The sequence below is a fragment of the Orbicella faveolata genome, unplaced genomic scaffold (genome assembly GCF_042242905.1).
Source record: "Orbicella faveolata isolate gen_17 unplaced genomic scaffold, um_ofav_v1 contig_13, whole genome shotgun sequence".
Taxonomy (NCBI): Eukaryota; Metazoa; Cnidaria; class Anthozoa; order Scleractinia; family Merulinidae; genus Orbicella; species Orbicella faveolata.
In genome coordinates this window covers 32,811,322-32,831,873 of record NW_028301540.1, presented here as the reverse complement: position 1 = coordinate 32,831,873, position 20,552 = coordinate 32,811,322, and the positions used below count along the sequence as shown (strand labels likewise).

At 38.8% G+C, this 20,552-nt stretch overlaps 1 protein-coding gene across 1 annotated transcript; it reads right to left on the bottom strand.

Annotated features, from left to right (window-relative positions):
• Positions 1–217: 217 nt before the first annotated feature.
• LOC110049998 (telomere-associated protein RIF1-like) lies at positions 218–19,883 on the bottom strand. The gene is made up of 40 exons (XM_089285579.1): positions 19,741–19,883; positions 19,405–19,562; positions 18,902–18,977; positions 17,926–18,011; positions 17,566–17,603; positions 16,342–16,445; positions 15,811–15,902; positions 15,580–15,673; positions 15,095–15,193; positions 14,830–14,922; positions 14,514–14,567; positions 13,875–13,959; positions 13,604–13,653; positions 13,389–13,496; positions 11,216–11,546; positions 10,989–11,102; positions 10,695–10,757; positions 10,495–10,589; positions 10,128–10,285; positions 9,605–9,709; positions 9,403–9,478; positions 8,910–9,014; positions 8,599–8,748; positions 8,195–8,425; positions 7,376–7,536; positions 6,964–7,024; positions 6,788–6,883; positions 6,534–6,640; positions 6,391–6,448; positions 6,162–6,194; positions 5,747–5,923; positions 5,223–5,324; positions 4,994–5,073; positions 4,515–4,604; positions 4,404–4,432; positions 3,062–4,068; positions 2,617–2,751; positions 2,240–2,443; positions 1,731–1,884; positions 218–1,411 (listed from the first exon to the last, which is right to left on the bottom strand). The coding sequence occupies exons 2-40, from the start codon at positions 19,512–19,514 to the stop codon at positions 555–557; spliced, it is 5,868 nt and encodes a 1,955-aa protein (XP_089141705.1). The 5' UTR covers positions 19,515–19,562; positions 19,741–19,883; the 3' UTR covers positions 218–554.
• Between the last annotated feature and the right edge of the window lie 669 nt (positions 19,884–20,552).

The following is a 20,552-nucleotide window of genomic DNA, read 5'->3' as shown; positions in this document are numbered from 1 at the left end:
GCAAGATCGTTGCTCTGCGACATTAAATTCTAATTTTCCGAGTACTCGCTCTGTTTCTGATTGGATTATAAGAATCGCCAACCACCCGGAAACCTCTTCGTCAGGTTTTCGTCATTACGTCATGTTGTCTAGCAACGTCCCTTCGAATACCGCCGCCTCAAGCTCTTCTGTCGTACACGAGTTTTTCCGAGCTTCGCAGAAAGACAACTTACAAATATTTGACTAAGACATTTATTACAACTTACTTAAACCCGACTTTACAATTTGATAGGAATGAAAAACTCATTGGCAGATTTCTTTGTACATATGCATGTTTCAAAACTAATCTTGAACTTTTTCTAAACAAATACGTAGTCTTTCAACATTTTTACACTGCCAGACATTGTTTTTAAAATATCTTAAATCCAACATAATCCAAAATGGTGAAGTATTCTTTCAAACGACCTGCTCTTGAGAATTCAAATCCAGTAGAAATAATTCTCAATCACTCTCCCGCTGTTTTTAAGAGCTACCGACAAATAATTTGACATGGTAGTTTTTAACGCTTAGTCTCTTTATTTCTTGGATCTCGGAGATTGCCAGCGGCCCCTCAAAGCTTGGACAACCTCTGACATAATTTCCGTCAGGTTGTGATGCGCTTCGAAAATCTCCTCACTGGACAAATCACGCAAGACGTCAGGTAACGCAAGATCCTTTAGGGAACGTAAACAGTCACAGAATTTCTCCTTTTCCCTGCAGCCTTCTTCTTCGACAGCTAAATTACTTTCGGTGCCTGCAGTCGAGGGGAGCGTAGCAGATTCTTCACTAGTAACTTGGGCCGCCTTCGTTGATTCAGTAAGTTCGTTTTGCTTGGATTTGTCATTGACCTCTCCTGATAAATCCTCTTCGTGAGTCGACGTTTCATCAATTCTCGCACTCTGCTCGACCGATTTCTCGCATGAGAATAATTTAGTCGGCTGGGCGCAAGTTTCACGCTGTGGGGTGGCGATGTCAGCGGATGTTTCCATAGCGTCGGAGTCATGCGTAGTACGGTTTTGACTGGCTGACTCCTCATCGCCCGAGCGTTCATTCACATGGTCCGCTGATCCTCCCTCACTACTGCCCCACATGGCGTCACCAGAAACATTCACCCCCTCTGTGATAGTGATAATCTCGGGTTCATTTGACTCTAAGGCCTTGTTGCACCCCACTTTCTCGTCATCAACGACGCTTTCAATGTCGGGTTCATTCGAGTCGCACTCGTCAGTAGACCCAGTTTCTTCACCCCTCAACTCCTCGGCTGTCTCTAAGCACTCTTCACCCGTGGATGTCGCTTCCAGGTTATCTCCAACAGAATCCTTCATGCTGATTGGCTCCATCACCACGTGGGCCTCGCTTGGGAGCTGGGCACGCTCAGAAGAGGCATCAATCTCTGTGATAAAAGAAAGCAAGCGGGTCAGCAATTCACACTCAAATTTGAAACCTTTTTTTGGAGGACAAATTACACTCAGGTCGAGAAAGGAGTAAGGTTCGGCGACATTGAAGTAAAACGAGAAAGAGCGTACCCAAAATTTTACGGTCAGTTACAGAAACGTTACGGAAATTATCGAGAAATGATGTCATTCTGTAACAAGTTTTGGAACACACGGCGAAATTGATTTCTAAAATGGTCCCGTTCTTTTTATTTCCGGCAACCCATTTCAGTGCTAACTTTCTTCTTTTGATTGGAAAGGTCACATGACCAACCGTACCTTCTATATTTTTATTCTCCTCTTTCAGCGAAGCTTCCGCCGTTAGTTTCGCAGCGAGTGGTTTTGAATTTCTGCCTCTTTGACTTTGGTGAAATCTTCTTAAGGCCTTCTTCAGAGTTGGTACCTTGGGCGATTTAATGGGCAAATTCCTCACCTAAAAACAACAGTTTTTTTAAAACAAATTATTAGTATTTTCACAACTAGAAAGGTTTGTGTATCATGAGGTGTATATTTACCAAAACGGTTAAAATACTGTGGCGATTTGAAATTTCGTGACTAAATATTCGCGGCACGCAATGAGCCTTCCTACTGAAACTAAAACGACTAAAGCCCGTCTCATGAAAGGATCTTTTGTTGAATTTTATAAACTAGATATCAGCGTCTATCTGTTATTGCGTTTGGAAACAATTGCTTTAATGAATAAACACAATATTTTCAACGAAAACCTGTTTTAATTGAAGAATTGGCCCTAGACAAAAGTCACCAAACATCCCATCGCCCCTAGTTACCTGTTCCTCTTTGAGAGCTGACAAGCTTCCAATGGTGTGAATATTCTGCGCGCGTACCAAGTGACCCATACCACGTGACCAGGACATGGTGAGAATGGAAGGAAGTATCTGTTCAACTGGTGCAGTGCAAGACACAAGATCCGGGAACATACAGTCAGTCAGGTCTTGAGTACAAAGGTCACTGCTTACAGGCACAGGTCGCCGCTGAAATGTAAAGGGAAAAACAAACTTCCTTCAGTGTCAAACATCTTACTCTCCGGACCACAAAGACTTTATTTCGCCCATCAGCTCCCGGAATTAAAACTAACGTGGCTTAAGACTGGTTTTCACTAGCTCGGTTAGGAGACCTAGCAGTGTAATTATTTGATTTTTTATACCTGCTTAATAGCCGTAAAAGGAGAAGAGCTGGACGTCTTCAATTGAAAAGCAGTGGTATTTGTTTCTAAGGACTTTTCTTGTGACTCTTCAGAACTGCCATCTTTTTCAGGAAGAGCAAACGACACTCTCCGCACCTGAAAAGAAAACCAATGTTCATGAACCAACTGCCATAGAGATGACGACATGGAGCGATCGTTGCTTAAGTTATGGTTTAAGTTGACACACCACTTTGCGCAGCTGAGAAAGAATCATGCTAGGTACGAATTTAAAGAGCTTGTGAAACTTAGTGATAGTTGAAATTCTTGGATCTTTGGGTATATTATTCAAGGCTTTCAAAAACTGTAAAATTTCTGGGTGGCAAAAGCGCTAATGAGCTCATGCATTGATTCTTTGCAAATCGTGCAATGAACTTTTGATTTTCTAAATCAAGAACGGCAAAAATACCTTTCCAGGAGGAGAGGGCGAATCAATTGCCTGCTTACTACCAGGCCACTTCTTTAAAATTCCAGTTGTCGGTGAAACGCCTGGTGAATTTCTCCCGCGTAATGTCACACGACAAGGACTTCCACCTGCTGCAAACGGACGCAGAAACTTGTTCTTGGCGCTGAGGACTGGAGACGACGTTGCATCTCTGGTTACGCCCGCGATAGTTAGTTCAGCGGGTTTCATTGTGACGGTTGGTTCATTTGACTTTTCAGGATCTTTGTGCATAAGTCCGCTGACCTCTTGTTCTCCGGGTTCGTCTTCGGGTTCCTCGCGGGAAGGGTTCTTTTCGACGTTGGTTTTCCGTTGCAATCTTCTCCTTGTTCGCCTGGCGATTGGGGACACCTTCATTTTAGTAGCGGGTGGTTCCTCTGGTTTCACAGATGACAATTCGTCAACCTCATTTGTCTCTAATACATCCATCTTTGTTTCCAGCACTGCTTCATCTTCTTTAATCCCTTCCGTTTTTTCAAGTTGCTTTCTTTCTGAATTCCCTTTGTTTCTCATTGTTTCCAATGAACTGGGCAAAATGGCCTCGAGCGGAATCATCATTCGTCTAAGGGACTGGAACGGAGACTCAAAACTTGGCGTCTGTGACGAAGGTATGACGTCAGGTGACGTCACTTCGCATTCGTCATCACCGCACTGCATTTCTTTCTCAATTGTGGTTACATCTTCAACCGTTTCTGCTGTTTTATTGGTAGCAGCGTTTACTTTTTCTTCAGCATCGTCTTCACTTTCGTCATGCGATATTTCGCCAGCACCGTACTCCATCACCTCCTCAACTTCCTTTTCACTGTCTACAGTTTTAAGTTCTTTAACTGTCTTCTTTGTTGTTTCGTTGCTATCTTTAACTTCACTCTTCTCTACACCTGACGAAACTGGGTCAGCCTCAAGCTCTTTCTTGTTCTTCAACGTTAACTCGTCGCCATTGTTGTTTCGTACCAGGGAGAGATCCTTTTCTTCTTCTAAAATAACAATGAGAAAGCAAACATAAAACTAATTTGAATGACACCAGTTCCACTGAAAGGAGCAGATATCAACAGGAAATAAACAAGTTACTAAACAGATAATTTCTCGTTCATTTAACGAACATGAAATAACGATTTATTAAACTCGGCAACGGTTATGAAGAGGAATGTTAAGATATATTGTATAAAATAAGCTGCATAATTTATGCTTAGTTTTCAAGATTTTCCGCTTTCTGAGAAGGCTACGCGTGAGAATGTGTTTACGAAATGAAATAAAGACACTTCTTTTAAAAATCAACGTTGTCTTTGAAGTGACTTGACAAAGAACTCACCAGGGGTACTGGTTGGTGTCGTGTCCGGGCTGTGAAAAGGAAAAAAATCGTGGTTAACTAGCAAGGACAGATGACAGTAGTTTACACATAAAAAAAACCGTGAAAACTCACGTGACTTCTCCTTGTGACGTCAGAGTGAACTGAGAAAACTGAGTGCAGTCTTGTGATTGGTCGAGCGCGTTATACAATGCAGGAACAACACTGCAATAGGAAACAAGACACGAGAATCAGTTATCACACGGTAAACAGAAACATGTAAATTAGGGTTAATTTATAAGTTCACGTTCCTTCACAGTTCAAAATCCTAGTCAACTTTCTCTATTTTTATCTGACAATTTAACAGACTGAACCTAAAACAAGTTTGAAAAAACGCCAATCGTTTTCGACTACTGATTCATCTTCTTTATATTCTCCTTGATGACTCAACAGTCGAAAACATTCGGTGATTTTCAAACTTTTTTTTTGGGTTTTAGCTTTCTAAACTCTTCTATGTATGCTAATGAGCGACATTGTTTATAAAGTCCTTTCCTTTCAGGCCAAAATAACAAACAGGAAAAACAAGAAAAGGCAGTACAGGTTGATTTACTGACCTTCTACTGCGCATGATCTCTTTCTGATGTTCCGTCAACACTCTCTTCTTTTTCGGTGACGGTGCGATCATAACGTATTCCTGCAAACAAGAAAATTAATATAAAAAAAATACACTTAAGCAAACTAGTTCTTGCTGAAAGAATAATTCAATGACATTTTTTAACAACTTGTTTCATACCACCAGGCATCAGTTCCGCCCGTCCTAACCCTACGAAACAATGCACTAACCTGGTCGTCGTCATCGTCAAACTTGGACAGTGGTAATTTTCTCCTGACGTGCATATTAGCTGGGGAATTTCTAGGACGTCCAAGTTTTGGTGATCGTGTAATCTGAAAAAAAAAAGAGGTGCCATTACATGGTTGCCACAGACATCCCTTTCAAAATTCCCTGACTTTTCCGTGATAAAAATAAAATTTCCCTGACCAACGAAATGCAAAATGTCAGGTCTAGAAGCGGCTTCTTCTTCCCCTCGTTCATTAAGAGTGATAATTTTCAACAAATTTTCCTTCTTCATTAAGGGAAAATATCGTTGAGATCACAATGACCCCAGCCTTTAATGGTATTAAATCAGCCGTTTTAAACTATTTCAATTTTTCCAGACTTTTCTTCAAAATGTCAATTTTCCCTCACTCAAAATAACATTACCTGATTTTTCCCTGACCTTGAAGAATTTTTTTTTCTCTGACCATTTCCTGGCCTGTGGCACCCCTGCATAAGCCTGCCAAACTGTGACATGCGCAGCAGTTCTTACCATTTTTGGTGACGCGTTTTCCACGGCTTTCTCGGCACTCACTGCTTTGTGTAAGAAACTTCCTTTCAACTGAGGGGAACCCCCTGAAATAGCCATTTGCTTGCGCCTCTGAGGAGAGCCCAGGATACCGTATGGCAGCGGTTTAACGAGGTTATCATGCTGAGTGAGTTCCTCAGACTGAGAAAAAACGAAAAATTGATTTTTCTAAAAAAAATTGTTGGTATATTTAAAATAATTTTGCAGCAAAACTTTTTACATTAGGAGATTAACAAAAATTGATGAAAAACTGATCAATTATGAACGCATTGTTTGTTTCAAGAGGTTCATAGTGCTAATGCTAGGCAATGATTCACGTATTGAACAGACATACTGAACTCTCTTAAAGATCAGAAATATCTTATATGAAGTAACTTGCCTCAAGGTCCAGCTGTGTTTCTTTAACTGAGATCTGAAAAAAATAATAATTAAACAGTGATCAAGAGTGAAAGAACACACCCTGAAACTTCTGACCTGGATTTGTTAAGCTGAAGTTTGAGACAAACGTGTTCGCTGAAGGAAACATTAGGCATGAGGTACCAGTTAACCAAGTAACAACAAGGACAAGATTGCTTTGAAAAAAACTGCGTGAACAATCACACCCTTACGTTTTCCCAGCCTGGCAGAGTAAGTGGCACTTTGTCTTTAGCAATCTGAAGAACTGGTCTGCAAAAGGAAATAGTGAACCGGTTATAACTTGAAAAGTACATCCAGAAAAGCCAATTGCAGAAGAAAATAAATTAAAACGTACCTCAGATTTTCTGGGTACTTCAAGGTTTGCGAGTGAGCAAACGTGGCATTCCAGAACATGACAGCATGGTTCTTTATATTTCTTTTTGGATGACCTAACGTCACCTCCTGTAAAAAGGAAATAATTTGTCAAGTTAAGGACTCAGTTGTAGAATTCAACAATAAAAATAATGTGGATATCGAAGGAGAGGGGTGGGGGTGTTAAGAGGTTTGTAAAAAGTGGCTGAGGCCAGAATGCAATGTGTTACACCTTACCAAAAGTGGAGACATGATGGTCAACAGATCAGAGTTGTAAGGTCCACAGTGACGACTTTGAATACAAGTGAGAATGTCTGCCCACAGCTTCTCAAGCTGAAATTCAAAACATGAGACCACACTCAGTATATGAATGAAAATATTGGCACTCAGAATCATCTTTGATTGTGATTTACCTTTTGAATAAGCCTTGTTGTAAAAAGCCTCTTGTCCAAAGTGGTTTTAGTGATCTTTATACTGTTTAAAGAAAAAAAATTGAAAACAAAATGCAAGTGCAATTACAGATTAGGCAAGTGAATTTTGAAAGAATTTTCAAAAAATTATGATTATCACAAGTACTATAAATCCTTAAATTGCTTGCGCTTTCATGTGATGTACATTTAATATTTCCCAAAGAAAATTATTATAATGAACATGTCTGTTTTAATTTGCACCGTAGTGCAAATTTTAAACCTTTAGATATATTTTCCTACTCTCAGCCAATCACGGTGAAGTAACATGTGTACTAAATTAATTATCACTAATTAAATCAATCAGTCAGTTGACAGTTTACTCAAATATTGTATGACAAACTTGTAGTTACAGTACCTCGTGTGCGCATTCTCTATGAAACGTACAAGAGCTGGGGCAAGCGCCTTGAGAACAGCAGTTATTGTTATGGCCCCATTAACATGAACAAACAGGTATGAAAGCTTGTCAATCAGGTTTGTAAGAACAGCTGTCAGGATACCGAGCGTCTGCATCGACTCCTGTTATAATAACAAAATATGTAACTGGCATAATATTGACAGTGTTTAGTGTTACTGCTATGAAAACTGGCACTTCATCATCATCAGCATCAACATCATTTATTTACCACAATAAAAACAAACATATATACAATAACAAACATTTTAGATAAGGCAAGGAAACTGTTGTGTCTTTTGCATGCGTGTCGACCGAAAATATTTTAAGAATGCCTGCTAACATGTGAATTCGAATAATTGACAAGCCAAATGAACATCCATCGAATAGAATATCAATAGAATCTGACTGATGTGATAAGTTTCGCGTGCTCGTGACATTTTGTTTTGAATAAGTACGTTCAACTTTACTCTTTTGAGAATTAGTGTGTGCATGTAAGTTAGTTCGCGAAGTTCACGAAGAAAGTTTCGTAAGAAAGTTCAGAGAATTTCGAAGCAAATGTAGATTGAGATGTGATGCATAGAAATGCATATTAAGGCTAAGAAAAATTGTATGACGCTGTGGAATTTTGAGGTAAAGGTCAAGATTAAAACGTTGAGTTTTCAGAAACCTCCAATAAATTTTTGCACTGTGTTCCCACGGCACTTCTTTATAGGAGTAGAGCACTGGAGGAAGCAGTTTAAAAAAGGAACATGAGGTTATGTGACATGTCAACACGGTTACCTTACTGTCGCTTGTTCTCTCGCATGCTGAGAGCAACTTAGCTGCCAAGTTTACCACACTGGTGAAATTTCCCATGGGCTTTTGAAGTCGTTTATTCCACTTAGTAGGGGTGGTGTTGGGTGATTTTCCTGCCACTGTGGTTGCCATAGCAAATAAACCAGGGATTGAGAAGTCAAGGCATTCAATAGCCACTACTATAAGATTCACTAGGGTGTCAACAAAGATGAGATCCTAGGGAAAAAAGAGGAATTTGTTCTCTCTTTAAAAAGCAAGAAATACAGTTATGTACTCAGTTGACTTTTATTAGCTTATGTCCATTGTTTCTTCTTATTTTTATTGGATTGAAGTAAGGACAAAATTATTATAATTTATTAAATACTCATGTCTGCCACATTTGTGCTCACCTTATTTTTCCAGTCACTGCCTACAGAAAGAATTCTGGTACACAGCTCCTCGCAGCAAATGTTAGCTTCTGCTGTGGGCACAAGAGCAGCCGCTCGGGAGAACGATCGGTACAACTCCACAAGAGTCTTGTTCACCTCTTTGCCTAGTTCCTGTAGGAGACAAAAAATATTAAACAAAAATATGCTCTTCCTGTCACGCAATGCTACACTATTGGGAGAGATCTCTCTATTGGGAGAGATCTCTCTATTGAGAGGGTTAGAACTAAACGAAGTAAGGTCAGGACATGTGTACCAGCGTAGTTTAAGAATACCTGAGGTAACTTTGCATCCAGAAGATGTTTAACAGGAAATGTTAGAGCTGAGTATAGAGTACTGAAGTCATGTTCTAGAGCATCTCCTTGGTTGACATCATTGGTCTGAAATAAGCAATGATGACCAACATGAACAAAACAGTCATATTGATGACTAAAATTATCAAGGTATATTGATCAATGACAAAAATGGCAATTACTGTACGTGGCAGGTAAATTAGATTGAATTTACATGGAAGCCTACAGAAGGTCATGTGATCCAAGTTGGAGACCCCCAAACAGTTTCTGACAAGCACTGGTAACAAAATCTTTCACCTACCCCCACCCCTCCACTAGGTTGCAGTTCACACACACACAGATTTTTTTGATGACATATCTTCCATTTAGTTCAGTAGTTCGTACACCAGTAGAGCATGTAACATAGTCATTAAATACTGTAGATATCATGCCACAGACAAATGACATTCAATGTACAAGATAAGAGTGATGATACCTTTTGGATGTGCTCATTGAGGTGATCCACAATACAACACCACAATCTCCACAAAGCATCTTTGCTCAAGACAACACTGAAAAGCAACACAAAAAAATCCTTTGAGCTATTACTATAAAATATTAACAATCATACTACATGGCAAGTAATTTTGGAACCCTTAATGTAAGCACATGTGTCCTGAATTTTGCTTGCACTGTACCTTGATGCTTTCGCAAGGAGATTTAAAACAGTCTGCAAGAAGAACAACTGTCCAGAGGCTGTTGACATTCCACAAGCAGTGAGATGTTCAAATGCCACATGAAACCTGTAGATGAAGCAATAGTCATGATAAGTTAACTGCAAAGTGAGGCTGCTGAAAAATAAGATGAAGCCACTACTCTGTTTAATCCAGGTGCAAAAAGCAGCCTTCATTCTGGGTACTCTCTTATCTAGAACCCAATCAGGACTCCAATCTAAGTTCCATTCTGGACACCATTCTGAATCTTTGTTTGAGCCCCAATCTGGACCCAATTCTGGGAAAAATTGTGTGTTACATACATGTATTAAGCAATTGTCAAGACCCCTTTGTTTCATGTCGCATAAGAAAAATAATTATTACAAGCATCTGAAGGTAATTTGGGGAACAAAAAAGCTAGATGATTGAAAACTATAGATATTCCATTATTATCTAACTGAATACGGGAAAGCTTATGAATTTATTGTGACGTATTAATTCTTCAAACCTTTCATTTTGCCAGATATTTGACAGCAAGTGTGGTGTCAACAACAGCTGAAGAAGAAGAAGAGCTGGCGACCCTTGTGGATTGTCTTTAGAATGCAGTGATGCCATGTGATGGCTTAATACTTCAGGAGGCAGACTGCACAGCTCTTGTAGCATTTTCTGTGGGAATACAATCAATCTTGTAGCACTTTCCATCTAAATTAATAGCTTGTTGCATGTTTATCATAAACACTGGTTGTTTAGTAGAACTTGGGTTATAACTAGAACAAGTAAAAACGTCTGACCAGTGTACTAACCATATAAGCATCTCCCATACAAGATGGTATTATTACTTATTGTTTATTGCTAAAAATTAACTGAAAACTTACAAGTACTAGACTTGGTGCCAATAGACTATTGTCCACAAAGTCCTGCATGACGGCAAGCAAGGGCAGTAAGGTTTCTCCATAGTCTGACGAGGAGCCTTTCATAGAAAATTGAAAGTTCATTGTCGTCAGTTTGGAAAGAAAAGCATTTCTATGATAATGCCTCACGAAAGGATTAAACAACTGCATTTAACTTTTATCACCTTTTTCTAGTAGTTCATGTATTCTCTTAGTAAGCAGGGTCCACACTTTCACTCCCAAAGCTTCTGCAGTTGAAAAGAATGAAATGCAAGTAAGATATAGAAGTGTGCATGCATAAAACAAAGGAGAATGACCTTCCTATTGGTAAACCTGTGGCATCACACCCTTAAGGTGTGGGTAGACTGTGACTCACATACTCGACCATATACCTGTTAGGGATGTCGTGGCATCACACTCTTATTGTGTTGGCTATGCTGTGACTTGCATGTACAGGTAACTGTTATCCTGTTTCTTACCTGCAAGGTCAGTACTCAGAGCTCTGAATCCTTCTCTTGTAGCATTTGTCAATAAGCAAGCATATCTCTTAAAATCTTCTGGTCTCTTGAAAATCACTGTCTGCAGTCTTTCAGCTAGGATATGAGTTATAAGTTATAAGTCGATCAGTTTTAGCGGAAGGAGAAATTAAAAAAAAACCAGTCAAATTTTTCCACGAATGTCCAACAGTAACAGAGAAATCTCCTACCTAGTGTGACTATTAAACTCGAGTTTCCATTGATCTCCTGGTCATCTGTCATAAGCAATTCTAGCAATATTTCACATCCTTGCGCAAGGAGTTTCTGTTTAGCTGTTTTGGCAAAGCTTGCATTTAACACAGTAGGAGTTCTAGGGGTACCCATTTCCTTGAGAGATCTACGGATGGTTGATTTGGGTGTTTCTGCCATCATGTCTGCCAAGAGTTTGCTGTTCGTTGGTGTTGGAGGACATTTGAGATCACCAAGTCCTTCTTTGGTCTTCAGTACGCTAACTTGATCAATGGCTGTTCCAAATATAAACTGAAGCAGTGGGGTACAAACCTGGAATTTACAAAATAGTGGAAAAAAGAAATTATGTGGATACAACAATATTATTGCAGGATGAAATCCAACTTCAGTGTCGTTTGCCTCAAGGTTAATTCCTCAAGTGCAATACTAATTAATGATAATGGTGATGATGGCAGTTATAAATTATCAAAATGATGACCACAACAAAGATAACTACAGGATATTACACAGTGGCATGAAGATATGAATTTTATTTTCAAGTGGTCAATTTTTTTTTTTTTTTACATAAGAAAATCATGTTCGTGTTTTCAAGCCACTTGTTTTATACATAGACAAACTGACCAAACTGACTGTTTGCACTAACAACTACGAAAAGACAGGAAATGTTGTCATCAATACATGTATCTTCACCAGTGGATATGGAAAACAAGGCTGTTGCCTAAGGAAATTTTTAAGGAGCCCTTTGGGCTTCTTCCACCAAAAGTTAGGAGCCCAAGCCACTTTTTTAGGAGCCCAAGTAAAATTCTCTGTGGTCAATCCGGGGGGGGGGGGGGTTGAGGAGGTTGAGGAAGATGGCGGGGGGGTTAATTGTGTAAATTTTCGGGAGGGGTCCTGGGGCAGAGATTTTCCATGAGACACTAATATGGTCTAATATCAATCAAATTTTATAAATAAAGCATTTAGCAAAGTGATCAGGTCATGACTGAGAAAGAATACTATTTCTGGTCAAACTCAATTATTGGTGTATCCATGCAGGTGCTACAGCTTTTTTTATAAACGTTTATATTGCTGCTTTTGTTTTTGAGTTTTACAATTCTATTTTAAAAAGACGAAATACATTGTACAAATCATGAAATGCAAGCCACAAATGAAAACAAACAAAAATGAAAGAGGCTTTTGGGGGGGGGGGGGGTTGAATTTGGCCTCACTGAAATGTGCGTTCCTTCCCCGGGCTTGGGACATTAGTATAAACTAAAGGTGATTTTGAGGCAGCATTACAGCAATATTGGCCACTTCTTTGGAGAAAATAAATTCTTGTATATTGGGTGGAGTCGCGACAATTGATTTGATAATTTAAAATATAGAACCCTAGTATGCAAAGAGAATTGCAATGATGTGTTCTTTTTGGTGGCTAGTTACTTGAATTATCCTTTCAGAACCTAAAGAAATTCATTCAGTACATCTAAGTGAAGTTTTCTGAAGTATCAGACAAATATTTAGACACATTTATCTTTTTTCAACTGTAAATATAATGTCAGCAGGATCATCACTCCAATTCCAAAAATATTTGCTATCAAAGTAGTTAATTTGCAACTTGGAATCAGTAAGGCATCAACAGAGACACAATCCATTGGCATACATGATGTACAGTTATTCAATACTGAGCTTGCAATGCAGTATAGGGCGACTTTCAAACATGGCTGTTTTCGGCTGTTTCGTGAGCGGACAGAGACTTTGTTGCCGTGCTTTTGCCCAGATTTCTCGTGATAAAAGCAAAACAGGACCAGAGTAACTGTTGTTTTCCGTTTAATTTATTGTGTGAACGATTTTTTGACCAATTTCATGAGAAGATTTAAGTCATCGGACATATTACATGGGAAACAAAAACTCCATGTTTAGGCGCCCACTCGGGCTCCTTGAACAAAACTTTAGTCGCCCGCACTCGTAAGTTAGGCGCCTCAGGCGACTGGGCGCCCGTTAGGCAGCAGCCTTGGAAAATATACAATAATAGGGTTTTTGACATCCATGATAATGATGATGATAATAGTGACTACACTGACAATACTATTATGATGACGGTAGTGGTATCAATTGCCACAATTGAAAAAAAAATTGCCGCAACTGACAGTTACTACATGTAGTGACAAATAATACCTGATCAAATAGCTCTTGAACTCTGGAGCCTAACAAACAGACAAAATGCCACCAAGCAGAAAGTCTTGCTGCTTCAACTGACTCATTCCTCTCTTTGACTGCAAGGTTCTGAAATGACACACAAATGTCATAATATTGAATTCAATTTTGTGCTTCAACTCTCAGGATACCTAGAGTCTGCAAATAAATGTGAAAATAGAAATTATGTAACATACCCTTAATGGAGTCATAATGAGTTTGACCCTCCTCGGACTGCAAAGGACATCTAAAATAATAATTATATTATGAGAGTGGTCACATTGGATTCATTGTATTATTGTAGCTATGGAAACCAGAGCTCAGTGATGACCCTTAAGCTACTAGGCTCTTTAATGGAACCTAGGCATAGGCACATATCATACTGTAAGTGCAGTGAGACTAGCCACTGGCCTGGACACCCGGGAAAATCATGGCAGAAACTGAAGCTGTCTTTACATAGACATGTACCTGGTGAGAGGGCAAAGTTGTCAATCAAGATATTCCATGCAGAAAAGGACATCACTTGGACCTCTGGTGAAGGGTTGCAGAATCCCTAAACACAATAAAACAATGTAAATTAAGAGATCAAAACTGATTTTGATTTTGAGTCAGACATTCAAATCAGCACTCTAAGTAGTGCCGTTTGATCTGGAAGCTCGATAAGACAAGTTCCATACATCTAGGGTGGATACAGGATTTTAGAGACGGGGGTTCAAAACATGGAATGCTGAAGGCTGTCCCCTGTGGGAGGGTCTGAGGGCATCCTCCCCTGGAAAATTTTTAAAATTGAGGTCCTCGGAACTGGGATTTCCAACATTCTGAGGTCAAGTCACCATGTTCTAATGTCTAATTATATTTAATTGAGGGGGTTTGATCAAATCCTCCTAGATCCACCCCAGATACATGTACATGTACACAAAATCCTGCTGTCAAAGCCCTTAACTTGAACCAAGTCAATAAAACATTTCAGCCGTCTATACAAAAAGCAAGCACTCAAGCCTATTAAATAGGAATAATTTCATGGTATCTTAACTGTTTGTCAACAAAGTTTCTCAGATAGAGCCTCGTGCCTTTTTATAATAACCAAAGTGCAATGTTGGAGGGTACCTGCTCTACAAGCTTTAATAAGTCATTAATCAAACTTCCTCCTCGGTGTAGAGTCTGCAAAAGAGAAACTGATGTCAAATACCAAGCCTGTTACTGATATATTTATCTTAATTTTATTTATTAAATGCACACTACACCGCACACTGCAATGCACGTGCACACTGCTGTTCCTAGGGAACGGTAGTGTGCATAATGTAGGGATGACAAACAAAACAAAGTTGGACAAGTAAACTGGAGTGGACTACAGCAGAGGACAAGGAAATTACATCGTAATACGACCTTGGCGTCAGCACATCAAAAACCAAATATCATTTACCTCTCCTAAAACAGGAACAATGCAACACCAGCATTTGAGCACAAACAACTCCTTCTTTTCAGAAAACAATTTTGGAAACTCCTTCAACAAGCACTGAAAGATTAATATATTCATTAAGTCATGAGAACCTCCTGATTAGAATACTTTTCAAATAAGAAAACTCAAGAATATTGGGAATGCTGTTTTGATGCAACACCAGATTTTCAGAGCTATCAATAAAGAGAATATAAGGGATCAGTTAGGAGATTTTAACTGTCCAACTTACTCCTTTCAGAAGTGGAACAAGAAGTTTTACAACTTTTTCTTGAGAAGACATCATGTGTTCCAGTCCAGCAGACATTACAGCTAAGGCCCTCTCTCGCACCTACAAAATGAAAAGTGAATCCTTAAAAATGCATAGTAAACAACTTTCTGACGACCCACAATCTACAGTATATGTCTATTTACTGCAAGAATGAACTGTTTAATAGGTCCTGTTATGACAAATTGTTGATGTAATTACTAAATTACACAGAGTAATAAATTTCACTTCAGCTACATGAATTTCAACCAACATACCTCTCAAGTCCCTCTTCCCCTCCACCCAACAGAACTTCCTCCCTGCCCCATACCACCAAGGTAATCCCAACTTGGTTGCAGCTGATTTTCTTGGATTGGATGGAATACTCAATGTGTACTCAATGTGTACAAAGATTCCCTGACATTTGTTTTTTCTCTTTAAAAAATCTTATAACTACATTTACATTGTACCTTGATGGCTGAGCTAACAAGCAGAGGAAACACCAACTTTGCCCAGCATTCAACTCTCTTGATCATTTCAGATTTGGGAAGTTGCTGTAGTAACCTAAATAAATAATAAGAAAAATAAGCATCCTAGAAACCCTCAACCCTAACCATTAGGCCTGTGCACCTTCCATGTGTACAACGACCATTACACAACAAAATGAAATAGAACTATGATATACAGTGCAGAATTGCTACCTTTCAATCACACTGAGAGCCTCATGGTCAACAGTTACCGACTGTAGATCCTTGGTGAGAACTGATTCCAATGTGATAAGAATGGATTCCAGCTGAGGATAAAATAAAAACTTGTAACAGAGAAGTCACCTGGCAATTTGAGATGACTAACTATTATCAATTGGTTAAACATATTCAAATATTTCACTTTGGTGCATTCAAGAAACAGCACCAGAATGAGGTCAGGCTGGGTATTTTCATAGACGTCAAGTATTTTCTCCACCCTGACCTAGACTGGGCTCCATTGTTTGTTGGAATGCAGGAAAGGTCTATTCCCTCCTATGACAACTGCAACATTCAGTGTTTTGAAACTTCACCAGTTATGCTTGTTTACAAATGGGACTACAAGCTTCATTGTAACTTTTTTTAATTTTTTTCAAAATTTGAATATAATTTTCAATAAAGCTTATCCACAAGCTAAGTTTGGCTTAATACAAGAACACCCACCCTGCAATTCACAAATGAAACATTAACATTACTATATTACCATACCTTGGTGTTTATTATTGCCCTGTCTAAATTCTGCTTAGCAAGACACCATAATGCCCGAGTACAAACTCCTTTATCTTCAGACTCTTGAATTCTTGTCAGAAGACCTACAGGGGATAAAATATTTGACAAGGAATTTAGCCATGATCGAGGTTAAATTAATGAGGTATCCATCACTGGGACTACTGGTGACTCATCATTACCAGAACATGACACTGGTTTCTCCGTAACATGAAAGTTCCTGGATGGCATGGTATATGTAGTTCATTGCATTACTCCTTGGCATGTTTTGTCAGTTCACTATTTAATAACTTTTCAGTATCCATAATAATAATAATAATAATAATAATAATAATAATAATAATAATAATAATAATAACTTTATTATTGTCAAAAGGCAGTAGCCAAGGGGAGAAGTCCCCTCTACTAATCGTGGACACCTACCTAGTAACCTAATTAAAATCATTTGTTCAAATCTGAATTACAAAATTATATTTGATTATAATAAAGTTTCCATATAACGCGCACTCTGATTGGCTGAAAGAGTGTGCTTTATCAGAGAGCAGAGCACGGGTTGATGATGGTAAGTTGGCTTTCAAATTTTTGCTTCGGAATTTTGACAAATTTGGCCCAAATTAAACATCCTCTGTGATTCAGACAAACGCAATGGAAACAAGCTATTTGTCTGCAGTAAATATGGCTCACAGAGACCAATGTTAGCAACAGTAGTGTTAAAACTATACTAAAATAACAAGTTTTGCTAGATTCCCGCCGACAAAACACTTGACTACGTCTCGTGTTTTCCCCTACACTTCTTTCGTGCTCTATCGCTTCCTGCGTGCTTTAGAACAGAACAGAGCACAGTCGAGGCTTCTTTATTTGTTAAATAATATACCCTGGGGTAGAAAAGCAATGTGAAGGTGAAGAGTCTTGTCCAAGAGCAGAGCACAGGTTATTCCACTTACCATCAGAACAATGCATCATCCAGCATAATACTGAACTTCATCAAAGCACAACTGGTGGTTAAACTACAATTCTAGCAAGTATTCCAGTTTTCCAAAAAAGTGCCCTAAAGTGAGCTCCTTCAGCCAAAGTTTTCTATTTGGTAATGCGTTCATGAACATTTTAGAAACCAAATAATTAAATTTTTAGAATTTGCGAATATGCCCACCTTTTAATTTTGAAGTTAAGAATTCTTAAGCAAGTAAAAGACAAGAAACATCTTACCTTGAAGGAGGTCCTGACCATCTGAGAGACAAATTGAACTGTGAAAGACATTTGCAATTGAATTAGTGTTTCTACCAATTTAATTAACTGACAAATATCTCAACCAAAAACAAGGATTCAAATGGTATTAACATTAATTTGACAATACTATGTGAGAAATCACAGTTCCATAAGATAACTAATAGCAACAAATCGATCTAAGATAACAGAGCTAAATTGCCTTCTAATAATATGGCACAAAAATAGCAGCAACTTATGTACATGTAGGGTTCATTAAAACTAGAGACATTGCAAATTGAAGCTTTTACATTCATTTCCATCCAGTCATTAAATACATACTAATTGCTCCCGTATACCAACCTAGCTATCTGCTCTTGATACAGACAATGCCCAAGAGTCTGTAAAGATGCTTGGCAGAGATCTGACTTATCAGACTGAATATCTCTCTGTAGAAAAAGGAATATTACACATCTAAATGATGTTGCAACATTTACTACTTAGCAATGACTGTCAACCCATAATAATAATTATTCTAGCCCCCTACACCCCCCTGAACCTTCTCCCTCTAAGCTCAGAATATCCATCCCCCTTCAGTGCCAAATAAACTTTGGTGTATAAATGAATGGACAGTGGACATTTGCAAAAAACTGCCAGCCATCCAGTCAAGAGCATGACAATTGGAAGAAAAATCCATGATTCTCCATGACAGCGAGACCCTAACTTGAAAACTCGAGACTGAGGGGCATTCATGACTCATCATGTACTGGGGTTTCTGATGTCCATCCTCCAGTCCAGAGCTCAAAAAAGTCTTGAATTCCAGCTTCCACTTGCCCTTCTGACAAGTAGTTCTCAAATATTACTTGTCCTGGGCAAGTCTTAGCTTATCATTTCTTTTTAGTTGTTGGACAACTTGCCTGGGCCCATGCCCATTAGGCAAATGAGAATGAAATGTAACTCATCCAGCAAGAAAATCTACTTGTCCCCGATGAATGGACAGCACTTTTTTTCGAGCCCTGCTCAAAACCTCACTCATAACCTCTAACCTGTAAATCTGTACAACTTTATCTTACAAAATATTATGCTCATTCCATACCATGTCTGTTTTGAGAATAAACTTATTAATTTGGGAGCTATGTCACAACAATATCAATTAATGGGTCAAACTTGATTCTTGATAATGTAAGTCTTTCAGTGTACATGCACTAATCTGGGACACTAAATTCATACACAATCATAAATTCTCTATCCCCTCTGGCAGGTTGCTGAATTTATTTACTGCTGTAATTTGTACAGGAGAGTACAGTTTTCACTTTTGGAAATTACAGGATTAACTCACCTTTAGGACTACGACAACCCTTGTAAGAAAATTTAGGAGTTCATTTACAAATACATCCTCTTCCTCTCTTAATCGGCTGAAAAAAATAAAGAAGTGTATAATTAGGCCTCTCCTCACTCTTAATTGCATTGGGGTGATTCTAAAATGAAGACCTAAGACCTAACACCCAATGCTCTGTCAAGAAATCACATTATACTGAGCTTGAAAGCTGGGCTTTGCTCGATTGCTTGGTGAAAATATTAAACGTACCAAGCTAAAAAATGGGGCATGAAATTATGTAGAAGAACAATTATTATAATTATCTAGACAGTATTCGAATCATAGCACACTTTCCATGCAGGTGCTACGCCAATTATAATCATCTCGACTTCATAGGTCTGATCATGGACCTAAAGAAAATCTGCTCTTGAAAAGAAAACTAACGGTTGAAATTATATTCCACCTTACTGATTTCACTTTTGAACCCTCTAAATATGTTTAACGCAGTTTTCCTTGCCACTTACTCGGTCATTCTGAGATACGCGTCGACTTGATCATCACCAGCCGCCATGTTGTCTTCGAGAACGCGAAGAAGAGGTTCGACTAGTCCCTCGCATTCTGGTATTGTTACCATCTTTTTTTATTTCCCTGAATGGTCTTCAAACGATCAGTTCATCAAATTCTGCGAAAATAATGAAGGAACAGGCATAAGTCTTCTGTTTATGTATGCAATATTACACAGAAATTTACAGTGATCAGCACGCTGCGTGCGTCGAGAATCTCAACTGCAAACCGAGTCTAATATTTAGATCGTGCACAGCCACAACACGCACGGACTTCAATGTGAATCGTCTTCTTACCTTAATACTGCGATTGCTTCATAAGATTCTAGGAAAATTCTAGGAAAATTGTCAAACTCTTCACCTCCCAATCTACTTTCAAGAGTCTTCAGGTCAGTTCTGCCGCGAAGGATTCTCTGCAAATCGCGCCAAATTTATGAATCAGTTCTCTGATTGGTTGCTGATTTTCCTTCCCAGGTTTTCTCGATATCGTTCGGTAGCTAGTTCCCAAATACGTAGAGCACCGAAAAATTCGTGACATCTGCTAGTGATTACAAAAGCTTTTTTTAATTCAAAACAAATCGTTTTTGATACGATTTTGCGCAGGAGAAAACCATTTATTCAGTAGTTCTGTTACTGCGGTCTTTATTAAGTGCGACACGCACGTTAAAGATTGATAATGTTCTGCTATTAATACCATTGTCTCTCTCAAAAATGAGGTTACGGGAACAGGCAGGTTACGCTGAGGTCGCAACTTTCACAGCCTCGTTTATTACCTTCGGAGGGCTTATACTTTCGCGATACCGGTAGATGCCGGTAGATACCGGTAGATACCGGTAGATAACATTCGTAACAATGTGTCTCTTCTTCTTGAGGGTGGGTTGTTCGAAACCTTGATCATAAATCCCACGTACCACTAGGATTTTTTATTCTTTTTAACCTGACGTTACTAATTGGACCGTTCAATCGAACTCAACCGAAATAAATCGAACGATTGGGTTCGATTAGTTCGATAATCGAACAAAATCGAATCCAAAAATTTGTGTGAGAGAGTTCGATTGCGTTCGATTTCCGAACTAATCGAACCCAATCGAACACAATAGGAAAATCTT